Below are 16480 nucleotides of genomic sequence, written 5' to 3' on the forward strand. Positions count from 1 at the left end.
GTGGCTGAGGAGGAGAGAGAAGTTGCTTGCTCCTGGGAGCCTGCCCTCCTGCTGAGTCCCACCATTTGATCCCTCAAGCTCCATGCAACAACCAGGAGAGGGCGGCTGGAGGCTTCTGGGAGCCTGACCACACGCCCCAGCACTGAAAAGCAAAGGGAGACTGAGTCAGTCTCCATGTGGCCATGCTGGACCAATGCCCCTTCTGGAAGCGAGGCTGGGAGAGCCAACCTGAGGCTGGTCCGTGTGTGCCAGGCCCTTGGACTCGGTGGCAGTGCCTTGGTGAGCCCAAGGGGCAGGCACAGAGCCGAACTTGAGGAAAAGTTGGCGGGGGGCGGGCTGGGCTGGCCGGCCGCTGGCGCTGGGACTTTCTTCTTGGGTTTCAAGTAAACAGTCTCGGCCCTCCTCCCCCTCCCCTGCCTCCACCCCCAGCTCCTCATTCGATGGGTCTCATGTGTTTCTATTTAAGGGTTGCGAGTAAACCCCAGTGATTGGCGGCCTCAAACCCTCTTGACTTCTCGCCTGGGCCCGGGCTGTGGAGACGGTCTCTCCGGCTCTCTCCCTCTCCCTCCCGAGGGGAGGACTGCTGACTCTCTTTCTCTGGGTTTACAGGGGTTGGGGGAAAGGCAGGAGCCCTCCTCCTTGCCTTGCCTTTCTCTCCTCCACTCTGGCCTCAGCCCTCATGGGCCGCCCACCCGCCCGCCTGCAGCCCTCCCCTCACACCCCTGCCGCCGAGGGGTCTGGAGAGACCACGTCCGCCCCAGGCCTCTCCTCTGCCTCCCTTGTGCTGGGCTGTGACTAACGCATCACAGCAGCAGGCTTTTCCTCTGAGTTTCCTTGGCCTCTGTCTCTGTCTGTCTCTCTCCTCCCCCCACCTCCCCTCTGTCCCCTGGCTCCCCATGTGCCCCGGCCCCCGCAGTGCAGCGGGCCGGTGTGGGGCCTTGCTATATGGCCTGTCCTTGGGGCCCAGCGAGCTGCGAACCCTGGCTGCAGGCGGCCCCTTGGAGCGGCGCTGGCGACAAAGCAGCCTCCCCCGATGGACAGGGGGCGCCCCGGCCGCGGGGCCATGGCTGGCCGCTGGCTCACCGCGTGCTTTCTGCCCTCGCCAGGTGCCGACACCAGCGCCGAGCCCATGATCCTGGAACAGTACGTGGTGGTGTCCAACTATAAGAAGCAGGAAAACTCAGAGCTGAGCCTCCAGGCCGGGGAGGTGGTAGATGTCATCGAGAAGAACGAAAGTGGTGAGTGCCCCAGCCAGCCACTCCGGGTTCCAGCCTGGCTCCTCAGATGGACGGCTGGTTTTTGTTCCCTTCCTCCTCCCCCACCTCTGCGCTATACGTTATTTCCATCTGGCGGGGAGAGGGCTGAGGAGGCTGAAGTTTCCCCTGTTGGTTTGGGCTGCAGGCCAGCAGTTTGCCTGGTGGTGGAAGAATGTCTCCACTGCTCAGGGTGATTAACCAACTTGTGTTAATGCAAGGCCAGGGTGGCAACGCGGGTATAACTATCCAACCCATGTTCAGGGTCCCCGTGCCCTCTGAGGCCTGTAGGGAAGGTAGCTCCTAGCTCAGGGGTATCCTCCAGCAGCTTCCTCCATTGGGACCATATTCCAAACCAGGGTCCAGGCAGGGGCGGGAGAACCCAGCTAGCTGGTGGAAAGGCAGGCTGTGACACCACTGTGGCGTCCAGGGTCTTCGAGCCCGTGGCGGGTTGTCTGAGGAAAGGCCAGGCCTATGGGGGTTAGCTAGTGTCTGGGCAGGGAGCTGACTGCACCCTGCTGAGCTGACAGCTGCCAGGACCTGGGAAGAAGTTCCAGGCAGGAGAATGAAGCCAGGGCCTGGAGCCAAAGAGGGTCCTGTAGCAACCGCACTGTCATTCATTGGGAGCTGAGGCTTTGTCTCATCTGGGGCCGTCCAGGGGATTGCTGTTTCCAAGGTTCTCACTGAGTGGGCCCAAATGTCTCAGTGTCCTTGGCAGCAGGAGTCTTTACAGGTGAAAAGAGGAGGGTGTCCAAGGTGCAGCTCCCTGCAGGACCAGGGACACCTCTGGCCCAGGACATCCATCAGCAGCTTGCCCAGGACCTGCTGGGCTTGCATTGGCTTCTGGGAGGCTCTGTTTCAGTTTCGGTTTGCTGCGAGGGAAGATCCTTGCAGAGAGGCCTCTCTGAGCTGTGTTTGGAGGGTGCTCCCAGAGGGGAGGGGCCTGTTTTTCTTTTCCTGCCCCAGTCATTTCTCTTCCAATCTTTTGATCCCTAAACGGAAGGCAGACCAAAGGATGACTGTGCCCATTCTATAGATAGAGTAACTGATGCACAGAAAATTTGAGGGGATGTGAGTCATCTGAGGTCAAAGTCAGAACAGAATAGGGTTGTTCCTGAGCCCCTGATTTTTATGCCTGTTGGCAGCAAGTAGCTGTAGAGATGCTAAGGAAATCCCAGCAGGCCTCCTGGGGGAGGTGAGCCGCCATAGGCCTGACTCATGGCCCTTCTGGGTCTGGAGTCTTCACAGCCTGTTCCTTTCTCAGAGAAGTCAGGATCTGCCTTTGTGTGCCTAGAGTCACCACCAAGGTGGATGGCAGCAGCAGGTGCCCCAGCAGCGCCACATCCCTAGCATAAGGCCTGGGCCCTTCACCCCAGGGCCCACATGGGTCTCCTTCCAGCTTTTGTCCTGGTAACAGCCCTACCTCCCTGCCTCCCAGGGAAGCTGCATTGTCACAGGAGCCTGGCTCTGGAAACACTAAACACCTAAAGGAGGGGGTCTCTAATAGTGGAATTAGAGACACCAGCTGAGGAGAGATGTTTGTTTCGAAGCTTGTTCCAAAGAAAGGTGGGCCTGCTTTTCCGTGTAAGGTCAGGTCTACTCAGAAGTAGCGTTCTGGCTTAGGGACCCTCTTGCCACCTCGCTGCTTTGTAACACCAGTATAGTTGTGTAACCATGGAGAAGCAGGAGGAGGGGGTGCCAACCACTGGCCCCAATGGCTCAAGAGGAAACCCCACACAAAAGGAAGTCAGCCTGCTATGTAAAAGACTGCCTGATTCCCAGGGACATGTGTGTCCTCTGCCTTTCCATCCTGTATCCAGGACCCTGGGAACATGTGGCATCCTGCCTAGGAGTGGAAGAGGGAGAGCCTTGATAAAGTGGGGGTTCTGTGTGAGGCCTGGAAAACGTGTAGAGGCACCTCCTCTTCTGAAGAGTCCTGGGTGGCTGTTTGAGGGGTCTCAGACAGCCTGACTCCCCAGAGCAGCCCACTCTGGCGCACAGACCCTCTGAGGGAGCTGCTATCCCTGAAAGGGGGGTTCTGCCCACCATCTACTGGCTGGATGACTTCAAGTCCCTTAATCCCTCTGGGCTTTAGTTATCCCATCTGTAAAATGGAGATAATCTAATGGCTGCTTAGAAGCAGGGCCTGGAGCCGATGACCTCCCCAAGCCCTCTCCCACGTCTGAACTCCGTGTCTGGGAGACTATGGGGCTCTGGGTATTGGGTGAGGAGAGTCTGTCTGGATGGGGCTTTCTACTTCGCTGGGAGTTTCGTACCTTTACCCTTGGTGGAGACAGCTGCTCAGCAGCAAATGTTTACACAAGGACCTTGCAGTGCTGTGTTCACTGCAAACCCACACTCGTTGGGTTGGCCAGCAGAATCCAGGAGGCCTGGAGTGTACGACCAGCTTAACCAGATAAACTAAGTGGGTGGAGGGCAGAAAGGAAGAGGACCAAACTGCAGATCCTTAGCTGGGTGGTCTCCCAGTTCTAGGAAGCTGGACGTCTGACGGTGGGAAAGGGGAGGTGTGTTGTGCGTCCTACAAGCTGGCTTTGGAAGGATTGGTGAGTGAGGCTTTTGAACTCTGGAACAAAGACCCAATTGTGGTGCCTTTGACCTTGGGACATGGTGGGTGTGTTGAGGCATTTCCACTCGTATTATTGGGTCAGCAGTCTCAGCGCCATCCCTGCCCCCCGGGCACTCACCTTGCCCACTGGGAGCCAGGACTCTGCTCGTGTCGCCTTCTCGCACTGGTTGTGCCAGTGCTCTGTAATCTCATTGGTCTAAACAGAGATGTGTGTGGAAGGCAATTGAGAACCAGTCAATAGTGAACTCCAGGTGTCAGGCCATGTACTTCACTTGCGTCATTCTACTGAAATCACGGAACAACCCCATGCAATAAATAGAAGGCACTTTAACCATTTTGTGGCTAAAGTAATAGGCTAAGAGGTTAAGTAGTTTCTCTAGAGTCCACAGCTGAGATCTCTCCCCTCTACAGAGAACGTTGGGAGGGTGAGAGTGGGCTGACCCCGTGTGGGATCGCCCCCAAGCTGCTGAGGCTGCGGGTCAGGGAGAGACATGGGCTGGCTGAGATGACCGCACGACTCCCTGGAACGTCCTGACGGAACGATGCCTCTGTGCCCTCCTTCCAGCATGATGCTCATAGGTCATGGGAAGGGAATTCACGTTGTTCATTGTTCCTTTGAACTTGGGGACAAACAAGGGCCAAGGGGATCTGAGCAGAGTGATGTGCACCCAGGACTGTGGAGAAGCCGATTCCAGGGAACATCGGTGGGCAGAAGTCAGACACCCGAAGTGAGGCCTGAGCTGTTTCAGGAAAAGCATTTTTGATCAAGCAATGGGCCTGAGACCCAGCCAGGAAAGGATTCTTTTTCTCCATTGATTAACAGGAACAAATCTAGCAGAAAGATTCAACAGCTTTGTTAGCTTTGCCAACCAGCAGGGCATGTCTTATGCCATTTCTGTCTTGTCCATGGAAGCGCCTCCACCCTTGACATAAACAGCAGTGCCTGAGATGCCTCCTTGGTAGGACATTCTTATGCCTCAAAGACCACATTGGCGTCACCTTCCAGCTCGGATCATCTGGTCTAACTTCTGGCAGAGCAGTGATGGCAGGGTCCCACTTGCTCTGATTTCTGTGTTAAGCAAAGCTGCATCCAACTTGCCAGGATGATTTCCTTCTCCTCAGGACGAGGAGCCAAGGGAGGATGTGGGGTTATGCTCGTTACATGCTACATGCTCATTCTTTTCCGGCCTCAGCTTTCCTCCTTTGAGTCTTTGCTTCTTTCCCGGTACTGGTGTGATAACACTGGGAATTCTTATACTTCCTTGGAGGCACATAGCTGTAGGATCTAAGATCAAAGCATTGTGCCGGCAAAGAATTTTGAGCTCTGCTGGTCCATCCAGGTGAGAAATTGTATAGGTGAGAAAACTAAACCTTGGACAGACATCCACTGAGACTTGCTCATTATTGAAAGGATTATTGAAGATTATTGCAAGGATGCTGGAAAACCACACCAAATCCATGGGTGGGAAGTACTTTCCAGCCTCACAGAGACTGGGAACTTGAAACCAGAAAGTGGACATGAGCCAAAGCAGCTACTCTGGTCTCTGTCTCTCTCGGGCACCGTGTAGATTTAGAGCCCAGCTGTGATCTGCTAACTGCAGGCTAAGCCTTTCTCCTCTTCCTGCTCACGTTTAACTGCAACCTGATCATCTATTGTTGCTTTATCAGGACTAGACTCCGCATGACTTTTCCGTAGCGACCACCACCAACTGACGGTGGCCTCTGGTTCTCTAAGTTCAAAATTTGACCGTAAATCGTGTGTCCAGCCCTGGTGTCATGGGGGATGAACATGGCTACCTCTCTAACTTCTTAACAATGGCTGTGGGAAGTCAGGTTTTAAAGAAAGGAGGTATAGAAGGGGTAACGTAACTAAAAACATTTGGCTGCAACTATTTTCCCTGTTGCGTATCTGTGTGTGTAGTGAAGAAAGCAAAGCATCGGGCTGCTGAACACTGGGTTAAGGTCTGATGCCATTCTGTGTGTCGCAAATAGGAATCACCTAGCTTTTGTTTCCTTATAAGTAGTATAACCAGGCAGTGATATATACTACGTGGGCTTTTGTGTTTTTTTAATGAAATGTAACCATTATTTATTTGGTGCATATCTTTATCAATAAGACAAACTAATACGTTTTTCCTCTCAGAGTTGTGTGTCATAATGATTATTTTGTGTTGTCAAAGAGAATGCATTCTTCAGCCACATATTTCGTGGGCTGGAATCTTCTTAACATTGAGGATGTATCTGTTCTGTTACTTAGCTGTTTCTTCATGAACATTGTTATAAATGGTTCTACATGGGCTTTTTATAAGGGAGAAGTATACTTTATACTCTGTTCATTCATCGATCTCACAACTCTCAAATACGGCCTGTGTCCCAGGCCCCATCCTGACTGGGTACATACCTATGAGGTTCCTGCCTTTATGGGGGTGAGACTCTAATTGATGTGAGCCTTTTGGGTACATAAGGGATGGACTATAATGTGAGGCTGAGATAGTTTTGCACTCTTTCCATGGCCTTAAGTGGACTTCTATATATCTTCTCTGTCTTTTGCTTAGTTTATGTGCTTACCAAGGAACCACCGGCTTGCTAATTCAGACTGCCGAGCTACCCCAGAAAAGAGATGTGCCAGTCACGGTAGGATAGGCTATTTCTAGAAAGCCAGGTTTATTGCAATCTGCATTGCAGATAAGTGAACTAACACTCTTAACTATGCAACAGCCTTTTAAGAGTTTCGTTCCAATGAGCCAGCCCCCATTTGGATGTGGAGACTGGCCCGCATAACGTCCTGTCCAGTCGTCAGAAGGCATTGGTCTCTGACAGCATTTGTCTTTCTAAGTGCAGCATGTATATTCCTTTTATATCAGCCTAATCAGCAATTCCAAAGTCCATTCTGGTCTAAGACTGTTTCTGGTGTGGAGTTGTTATCCATTTCACAGAGCTGGCTGGATGGGAAAGGGCCATAGAGTATAAATCTGGGAGCAGAATTGGGCATCCTAATCCAGCCTTGGGACCTTCCACCAAACTTCATTCACCCAGGCTAGAGATTATTTTAAGAATATCTCAAAATATGGGCTCCAATTTAGATAAGCCTGGTTTTAATCTCGATGTGGTACTTACTAGTGGCGACCCTGGGAAAGTCACGTGGGTCCTCTAAGCATCAGTTCATTACCGGTAAAATGGGGAGAATTGTACCCACAGCTGTAGGTTTGATCTATGCTGATTCAAAAGGAATTTCGTGCTTAGTGCAGGGCCTGGCACACTGTAAGGGCTCAGGACACGACAGTCGCTAGTAAGACCATTGGACTGGGGCAGCTCTGCCACAGATTGACCTTGGGGCTCACATCAGGCCAGTTTCCCTCTTGTGGACTTGGTTTTCACACTTGGCCAGAGAATGGATTGTACTCAGTGGTGTCTGAGGATTCTCTCAGCCCTGATGGTTTGTGAAATGCGTAAGGCAAGCAGGAAGCTTAGTACAGGGCAGCGAAGCCAGGAGACCAGGCTGGCAACCCAAGGCACCCACCTGGAGCCCTTGCTTGAGCAGTTGTCCTTGCCGCAGTCTATGACAGGAGAGAATTGGAGATAGAACTCAAGTTCCCATTGGTGATCGGAGCAGTACCCTTATCAGGTCATGGGGCCTCGTACAAGGCTGGGGAACCAAGAGGCCCACCTGTGACGCCCTCTTGCTGGCTGTCACTCAGTGCCTCTTTTGCATGACACAGAGTTGAAGTGCTGGGGTGGGGGGTGGGGGGAGACTAGCATAATCAGGGAAGGCTGCCTGGAGGAGTTGGAGGCATTGAGCTGGGCCTTGAAGAAAGAGGGGAGTTAAATAGGCAGAAAAAGGAGGGAATTCCAGGTCCACGGGAGTGGAGTGCCAGGGAGAGGACTGGGCCCATTGGGGCCGAGACAGCAAGGCAGGCATATGATTGCTTCAAGCAGGGACATGCTGATGAAGAAGGAAGTTGGGCAGCAGTGGATGCGTGGGAAGCCTGGGGCTGTGGAAACAAGGGAGCAGGAGCAGGACCTGAGAACAGTGGTGCTTGAAGCAAGTGATCCTGGCTACGGGAGAAAGGTACAGGGAAAGATGTGTCCAGGGACTGGCAATCACTCTTTCCTCAAGCTGGATCTGCACACACTGTTGTTAGGGACTCGTCCAAGGGCTTGTCACCATGGACACTGGCAGCCACCTGCCTGGATCCAGCTGCTGGGCAGCCAGGTGGGGCAGGCTCTGGGTGCTCCCTCTGCCTCGCTTGGGCAAGTGGGTGGCTGGTCACTCTGAGCTCACGTTGGCTTTGTGGACCTATCCTGTCCCAAACTCCTCCAAGGCCATTTTCCTTGGACAGTCATTGCTGAGCAAAAGATATGCTTCAGTGAGACCTTGGAAATCCAGCTGTAGTGCCAGAGTGTGACACCAGCTGCTCATCTCAGCTTCAACCCCAGGGCAGCACCTGGCTGCCTTCTCTTTTGGGGGCCAAACAAGTTTGCACTGTTCATGAGCACCTCCAACATGCCACTTTTCTGGATTTAAACACCAGGGGACCAGTTGGACCACACACTGCCCAGAGCCCAGCAAGGCCAATCTCCAGGTGACAGGTTGTCACTAAACCCCTAATACGGTAGTTGACTAAGTGCCAGGCTGGGACCCAGAGGTGACAGAGGCCTTTGAACAAAGCCCCACCCTCTCAGGGCTCACATGTTGTGAAAGACAATCACGAGTGAACCGGGAAAATTATTCTAGATTTTTGAGACGTGCATTCAGGAAATAAAGAGGGCATGGTGACAGCAAATAAGCAGAAGAGGAGGGGATAGAACATGGCTAGGGAAGGCCTCGCTGAAGGGTGCCGGTAAAGCTGAAAATGCATGAAGCTTGGGTAATGAAGGGAGAACCAGAGGCAAACTGGTATGGGGGAGAGCAGTGGGGAGTGCGGGCCACGTGGTACCAGGCCAAGGTATGTTGTTTTAGGTGTGAGTCTTGCAGTACAGCCAACAGGTGACCTCACTCTCCTCCCCAGACATCCCTTGGCCCAGGTGCCCAGAGAACAGACAACACTGGAGACCTTCTGCCCAGCCCAACACACATACACAGCCTAAGTGACAGGTCTCACTTTGTGGCTGAAGTGCAAGGAAGAGATCTCCCTGCACAAGATTTCCTCTACTCTTACATAACCCTGGAGCCAGCACTTTCTGGAGAGTATAAGTTTTCCTCGGGGAATTAGGGTTGAGAAACTGCCCCTTGTTCTGTCCCCAGATTATCCTGCAGCCGTGTGGTATTACACCCCTCAGCAGTTGGGTTTTCGGTAATTACCCTGGTGGTAGTGAGGTTACCTAGGGTAACCACCCTCTCCTCTATCTGCATCTTTTCAGATTCCATAACCTCATCCTTTGGTTCCCAGTGCTGATCTGGACTCCCTGGCCTCACTGCAGGAGAAGAGTCAGGGTGACCCACTTAACCCAGTTGCCCTGCTGAGAGCCAATGTTCACTGCAACTCCCCATCCTGGGAGCTGAGTTGTTGAATCTCAGTAAATGGAGGGAAGCTTCTGGCTCCTGTAACCCTCAAGTTCATTTCTGTCTACGTTTGAAGTATGCTATGTGGAATTAATTGGATTTTTTTGTTTGTTTCATTTAATTATCTCAGCCCTAGCTCTACATGTCCCTTCTTAGTCAGGTACTTCTCGGGCTCATGCAAAAGTGCATTTGCCTCCCCTAAGCTTTTATTGGACTGGATTACGGGGAAGTAGCCCAGGCACTACGGGGTGGTGAGAGAGAGCCAAACTCAGAGAAGGAGTCTGCCAAGGACTGGCCATAAAATGAGTGAACCACACACAAGTGGGGTTGAGCCTGGTGTGCGATCGAAGCAAATCCCTCTCTCCTGTTATGGCCCATGGGCATTGCCACAGGCCACTCTTGGATCACCATGTCCCGGGACCTTGTGTTTTAAGAAACATCCTAAGCACAGTGGCCTGAAGCCTGCAAGTCTGTTGTCTTAGACTCCTGCTAGCAAGGAGAGGTCAAGGGCACCTGAGGAATGCCTGCCCATGCCAGCTAGTAAGGCATGCGGGACATTTTTCAAGGTTACCTTTTCTGAATCAGAATATTTTGTTTTACAAGATATAAAACCATGCAGTTTATAAAACATGTTGGTAAGAGGAAGGGCAGCTGTTGGCTTTCCATCTTTCTGAGATAGAAATGGAAGCCCAGTCATTAAGTGACTTGCCCCAAGGTTACACAGCTGGGAGGTGGGGCGTGGGCTTCCAGTGTGTCCTATTATCCAGTGTTTGAAAATCCGGATATTTGCATTTCTCTTCTTCATGGATTTTACTTCTTTGGAAAGCCAAACGCCAGAGTGCTCTGCTGTGTGGGTTCTCCACAAAGAGCAGGAGAGTAGAGGTCAGTCCTACCAAAGCCCTGGCTGGGGTAGAAGGGCCGAGGGGCTAGTCAGAGGAAAGATTGAAGGGAAGAAGGGGAGTGTGTGACTCAGTTTCCTGCAAAAGAGTTGCATGAGTATTCTAGTGTTTGGCTCAGCCAGGTCCATGGGCCAGGGCTAGATTGGATGAGTGGATAGGTTGGGGGCACTTGTGGCCTCCCCAGAGATCTGCTTACCAGGCAGGACCCTAGCAGGCAGGGCTGAGGGTATGAGGGCAGACCCTGGGATGCACCTGGGCTGTGCTGGTCAGGGCACCGACCCACCCTGCCTTCCATTTCATCCAAATAAATAGCCCTGTGCTATGCACCCCCACCAACCCCACAGGACCCACGGCAGAGCTGCCATCTGCTTCCTTCCCCCGGCACTACACCTTTCAGCAGTCTCAGTCCTACCTGGCTGAGGTCCTACACACGGGGGCTGCTTCCATAGGATGTAGTTTGTTCATGCAGTTGACAAACACGGAGCACCTACTGTATACCTTTTGGTGTGCCCAGCACAGGGGTGCAGCAGTTGACAAGAAGCAGTTGTGCCTGTCTTCCTGTCACTGGAGGTGAAGGCATTCCAGGGCTCTCTCTTATCTGCAGGAGAAAGACCCAGACGCAGTGAGTCGTTCGTTTTCACAGCACACCTACCGTGTGTAAGGCAGAAAGCACAGCGCTGGCTGGGTTGGGTGCTCAGGGAAATCTTCTGGGAAAGGTGGGCCTTGAACAAGGATGGAGCTGAAGGAGGAAGGTGCTCCAAGCTGAGCGAACCAGAATGACTTATGCAAAGGTGTGGTGTGGACAAGGGTGACCTGGCAATAGTGCCTGGGGCTGCCTGAGAGCAGCCGCTCACCCAGCAGTAAGCAGGCTGGAGGGCGTGTGGAGGGTCTCTACGCGCCTCACGTGTCAAGTGAAGGAGAGCCTTCCCTTGTCCTTCCCCCCAAGCTGAGGGAGACATTTCTGACCATCTGCCCGAACCACTCCTTTGTCAGAGGAAAATCAGCCTACAAGAGTGAAGCCGTTTGCCCCATGTCACATGGCTGGTTCGTGACAGGGCTGCTGTATGGTTGTCTGCAGAGGTGGCAGTCTCTGAGGGCTGCTGGCATCTCCTAGCTCATTAGGGCCTCCCCACCTTCTCAGGGCTGGGCGAACCCCAACTCTCCCCTGACTAACTGAGACCCAGCTCCCCCCCCCAAGTGAGAGGAATAGGTGAGGAATCTTCAGCTCCCCAACCCTGGGGCCCTCAGCCTGGTTCTAAAGCCAGAGCCTGGAGGCCGCCCATAAGCAGCCCCCTAGCCTTGGAGGCACTTCCTCTATATCATTCAGAGACTCCTTTTTTCAAACTTGGTGACCCCCCCCCCCACAAGATCTTCAGATGCCCCGACTTGAGAAAGCAGACTCCTGTTTAGCGACACCACTTCTCAGGGCCAAGGTGGGGCTGTGCCACTGGTCGGCTGTAGGTTTCCCTGCAGAACAGTCTCTGCCTCCTCGGCCTCTTTTCTTCCTTCCCCCAGGAAGTAGGTGAGGTCACCATTGACATTGGCCAGGCCTCCAGTCCCGGTGTTTCTGGACACTCTGCCTTTCTCATTTGTTATCTGTACTTCTAATGGGCACCCTCTCGAGGCCCCAGCCTTCTCTCTGCTCTTCATGTCCCCCATCTTTGCTTGTGGTGGGATTTTGAGCTGCTGGAATCAGGGGTCTCTGGCCTGGGGCTCCGACCTTGCGCCAGCCGGGCCCAGTGACCTCCCTGTGCCCTGGGGGGCTTTCTGCCAACTCCAGCCACCCACTTCTTGCTCAAGTCATTGAGTCAAGGGATTGCCACTTGGTACAGGGCTCAGGTGTCATCTCGGTGGGCAGAGTGACAGTGGGCTCTCGTGGAAGAAATGATAGGACTTCAAGAGGCTTTCTGTCAATTTAGGTTCCAGGCTCAGCCACCCACTAACCAGGTGACCTCAGGCAAGCCATTTTACCTCTCTGAGCATCAGCTTTTCTCACCTGTAAAACGGAGGTGTGATTAGGTGTGAAGGCAGGAGCCACAGTGCTGTCTAAATACTAGGCTTCCCCATTGCCCTGACCGTCGTACTGTTACCAAACTGGGCAAGAAGCAGTCCTTTCCTTTCATCTCTGTGGTTCTGGCATTCCTAAGATCCCCTCTAACCTCTGGGGCGCCGAGAAAAAGCCAGTTTCAGCTTAGAAGGAGCAGGCGAGGGGAATTTGACCATGTTGGCAAGCCTTCAGCCAGCTCTCCTGAGCAGCCAAATGGGTCACTGGCTGCAAACGTCCCTGGGTTTGTAATGATGATCACAGGGCCCCTGGGCTCCCGGACACCTTTGGAATGGGTTTTGTGAGGCCAAATGCTTTGCAGATTAAATTTCCGGAGAAAGAGCAGCTGAGAGTCTTGAGCTTTGCTAAGCCACTTCTCTGCTATGGCAGCAAAAGGGGTGTGTGTGTGTGTGTGTGTGTATGTGTGTGTGTGTTTGTGCACGCGTGCAAAAGGGTGTGTGTCTGTCTGTCTGTCTGTCTGTCAAAAGCAGAAGACGGTCCAATCCCCAGCCTTCTTTTCTCCTCCAATTTGCATCAGCCAATGGGACTGCTGGTGCTGCTGTGTTTTCCAGGATGGTGCTGGTAACAGGAATATGATTAGTATTGTGGAATTTCATGGTAGGGGTTGGGGGTGGCTTTTCCCCCCTTTTTTAAATAAAGTAATGTTTTGAAGAGTTGCCCTGGAAAACTGCTGAAAGCAGAGAGGCTGATGGACATTTTTGGGCATGTCAGACGAGGACAAGATTATCCAAGTAAGCGAGTGTGTCTCTCCCCGTTAGCAGTGCTGCGGGGTTCCAGGGCCGTCCTGCCAGAAAGCGAGCAAGAGGCCGTAATCACAAACAGGCCAGGATCAGTTACAACCAGAAGTATTACTTTAGACTCTTGGCTTTGATGGGGAAGAATGCAGTTTTCCTTGCCCCACCTCCCCCATCCTTCTCAAGTTAAACAAGATCTGTGAAAGCAATCTCTCTGGGACTTAGAGAGGCCAAAATTCAAGCCAGTGAGGGAGCTCAAAGGCCCAGCATGGGAGGGTTCCACCAACCTTTGATGGGGGCGAGGGGGCTGCCAAGCCCATTTGCTGCCCCCTATTCCTCCTTGGGCTAAACTGGAGAAGCCTATTTCCCCAGAGTCTTTTTTGTCTACCTGGGACCTCATCACCTCTGTTTTGCCCACCAACCAAGTGCCCTGACCCTTCTGTATATTTAAACTGGCATTTTCTGTATGTTTGCATGTACCTAGCACGGTTGGGGTGGGGGTAAGTCAGGTGGGGATATAATGGAAATGGGTCAGCACATTGGAGCAGACCCTGACCCACCCATGAAGATAACAAAATAATGGGGCTCTCACCTCTCTTAGCCCCAACACAGCCCTAGGAGCCCTGCTTCTCATCTTCCTCCCCCACTTCAACCAGCACCTCCTAGGCAAGCATCAGCTCCACTCCTTCACTCTCGGGTATTGCTCCCCAGAGTATTGACACTGAGGGGCATGCTTCCCCCTGGCATTAGTAATGGGAGCAGAACCAGGGTTGGTGAGTGCCTAGACCTTGCCAACAGAGCAAGGATTTTCTCCTCTGTCCGTTGGAGAAGAGGAATGAACTTGACCTCATCAACAGGGCTTTGTGCAGGGAGGTTGAACATCCAGAGCTCCTGCTTCATTGCCTCCCTTTGGGAGGAAGATTCTGCACCCCAGAGGCCTGGCCTGCCCTCCAAACACCCATCTCTCAGCATCCATGGGGCCAGCCAAGGGGAAGAGAAACTCTATTCTAGAAATGGTTTCAGGGTTGTGGGCCCTGGATAGAGTCAGAGCCAGGTTGGACAAGAACTCTGATCCCCACAGACCAGGACGGAGTGGGGAGAGAGACATCCACTTTGCAGTCTAAGGGACAGGCCAGCACTGGGGAGCTGGAGCCTATGACAGTATTGCTCACTTCCTGGGGATTCAAGTTATAGCCTGTTATGGGCAAGGGCTGGTACTTAGCTGGGGTATCTTGGGCCTGTCATCTTCATGGCCCACCTCGACCCCCAGATGTCTGTTACCTTACTCCCTCCAGGCCTCTCCATCTTAAAACCATTTCTACAATGGAGTCTCTCCTCCAAGGGCCCTGCCATATTGGGATGATCCCCTGGAGGCTGTGAGATGGTCTGTGGAGCGCAGCGAAGGTCAATGACTTCCCAGTGTCCTATGCCATTTCTCTTCCCTCAGGTACCAGGATCTTCCTATGACTATGGTGAGGTGTTGATCCAAGTCTGGGCCTTATTCAGAGCAGAGAAAACCAAACCAAGCAAACAAGCAAGCAAGTAGTCGTGAGCTGGAGATCAGGCATTCATTCATACCCCCACCTTGATTTCCTGCTGTGTGCCAGGCACCAAAGCATGGAGAGGAACAAGGAACACTCGATCCCCATGTCCTGGAGCTGACAGTCTCATGAAGTAGACAGTTACCTGCTTTTGACTTGGCAGAGGGGCTGCAGTCTCTGGTGTGTTTTGAGGCAGGGTGGTGACTCTCTGAAGACCCCTCTGCTTTGGGTGTTGGGAGTCCTAGGCACCAGAGATTGACAGAGTAAAGGTGAAAAGGGTTTTATCACTGATTGGTGCTCATGGGTGTCAGTCACACTACCCGACCAATTACTATAACTGTGGTGAATCTAGAATGTAGCATCTGAACTAGGAGTGTAATCTGGTTTGAGTGTGGCCCTTTCTCCTTAGATTGGGGTGGAATCTGTACTAGATCAGCTCTTAGGAACTAGGAAGACAAGATGGTGTCCAGAGGCAATAGAGACAGGAGGGAAATGGGTCAGGAAAAGCTCAGGGAAAGAACCTGTTCCTAAATCACCACAACCCAGCAGGGGCTCCACAATGGTTATCCCAGGACCAGGGTATTTAGGGCTCAAGTTAAACCCATTTGCTGTTTTCTGGAGACTATTAATATTAGAAGCTATGGGATAGGCAAGAAAGGGATTATTGAAGGGTCTCTTATATATCAGACAGCAAGCCAAACACTATCTTTCCTGTAATCACCACCACTGCCCTATAAACCATAGGCAGCAGGGCTCCCATTTTACAGATGAGAAACCTGAGGCCCAGAGAGTTCAGGTAATTTGCCAGCTTCTTCCCCACACACTCTGCTGCCTCCTGGTTCATCCTCTGTGGTTCCCTAGGCTCTTAGTGGGGCCCTGTGGTAGGGGAAGCTAATTTTGGCAGCTCTCTCCCCACCCACCCTCTGGAAGTTGGGAGCAGCAGGTCTCTGGAACTGCCTGTTTCAGAGCTCTGAGTAGCACCCCCCCCCCCCAAGGAGGAGGGCTTTTTGTTTCCTGGGTGAGGAGCTGTGGCACCAGAAGTCCCTGTGGAGGCTTGCAGCCAGGGAGGCTGCTTTGAATGGCTTGGGGAGAGGCCACTAGCAGTCCCTCTGCATTCCTCCAGGAGCCTCACCCTGGGCTCAGGCTTGTCCCTGGTGCTTGGCCTATGGGACGTCCCTGAGCTTTGCGTTGCCATTCCTGTGAGGGGAGAGGCCCAAATGAAAACAGCCCAATCAGGTATGGGAGCAAACTGAGAGTTTATGGGTGGGAGTGTCAGCTCACTGGGTGATCTTGTGCAAATTACACAACAAGCAACAAAAATCTCCTACCTCAAGTCCCTGTGCGCAAATCCCCTGAGGTGAGCTGTGAGTCAGAGGTGCCTCCTACAAGTGGCGACTGGAGGAGGGAACGCTGCCCAGGGGCTGAATAGCTGCACTGGATTCTAGCAGGGCAGGAGGCCCCAGGGCCAGAGAGTTGACAGCTGGAGAGAGGATGCTGGTGCTGACCCCACACTGACCCCAGGAGCTGGACTTGAGTGACACAGAGGCCAAGGAGAATGGGTGTGGCTGAAGAAACCAGGGAAGGAGGAAGAATCCTTGTGCCTATCTGTCAGTGCGTTTCGTTTTCTACAACTGCTTACTGAGCCCCTTTGTCTGAAACACTGAGCCAGGCAGGGGCTTAACAGGAAGCCAAGATGAGCAAGACTTGGCTTTTGTCCTCAAAAAGCTCCTGGTCTAGCTTGGGGCAACCCCTAACCCAAACCTAAGGTTAGCGTGCCAGGGGAGCACCGAGGCAGGAGAGCAGAATCCCAGCTACGGGGAGTCACGAGAACTTTGTAAAGGTGGTGGCTTTGAAAGATGTCCTGGGCACATTGATAGATCTGAAAGACCATCACATTT

The 16480-nt window shown here is 52.9% G+C and overlaps 1 protein-coding gene across 5 annotated transcripts in view; it reads left to right on the forward strand.

The window, feature by feature from the left end:
* SH3PXD2A (SH3 and PX domains 2A) overlaps positions 1-16480 on the forward strand; it is a gene marked incomplete at its 5' end in the record, with an annotated part of 213327 nt that overhangs the window by 161002 nt on the left and 35845 nt on the right. For 4 of the 5 annotated variants that reach the window (XM_081074466.1, XM_081074468.1, XM_081074467.1 and 1 more), the window contains one exon: positions 1107-1238. In XM_081074466.1, coding sequence (XP_080930592.1) covers positions 1107-1238 — 132 coding nt within the window. Of the gene's footprint in view, positions 1-1018; positions 1239-16480 lie in introns of those variants that run through there. The other variant, XR_013994992.1, reaches the window with a different exon arrangement.

This window comes from Rhinolophus hipposideros, assembly GCF_964194185.1.
Source record: "Rhinolophus hipposideros genome assembly, chromosome: 15".
Taxonomy (NCBI): Eukaryota; Metazoa; Chordata; class Mammalia; order Chiroptera; family Rhinolophidae; genus Rhinolophus; species Rhinolophus hipposideros.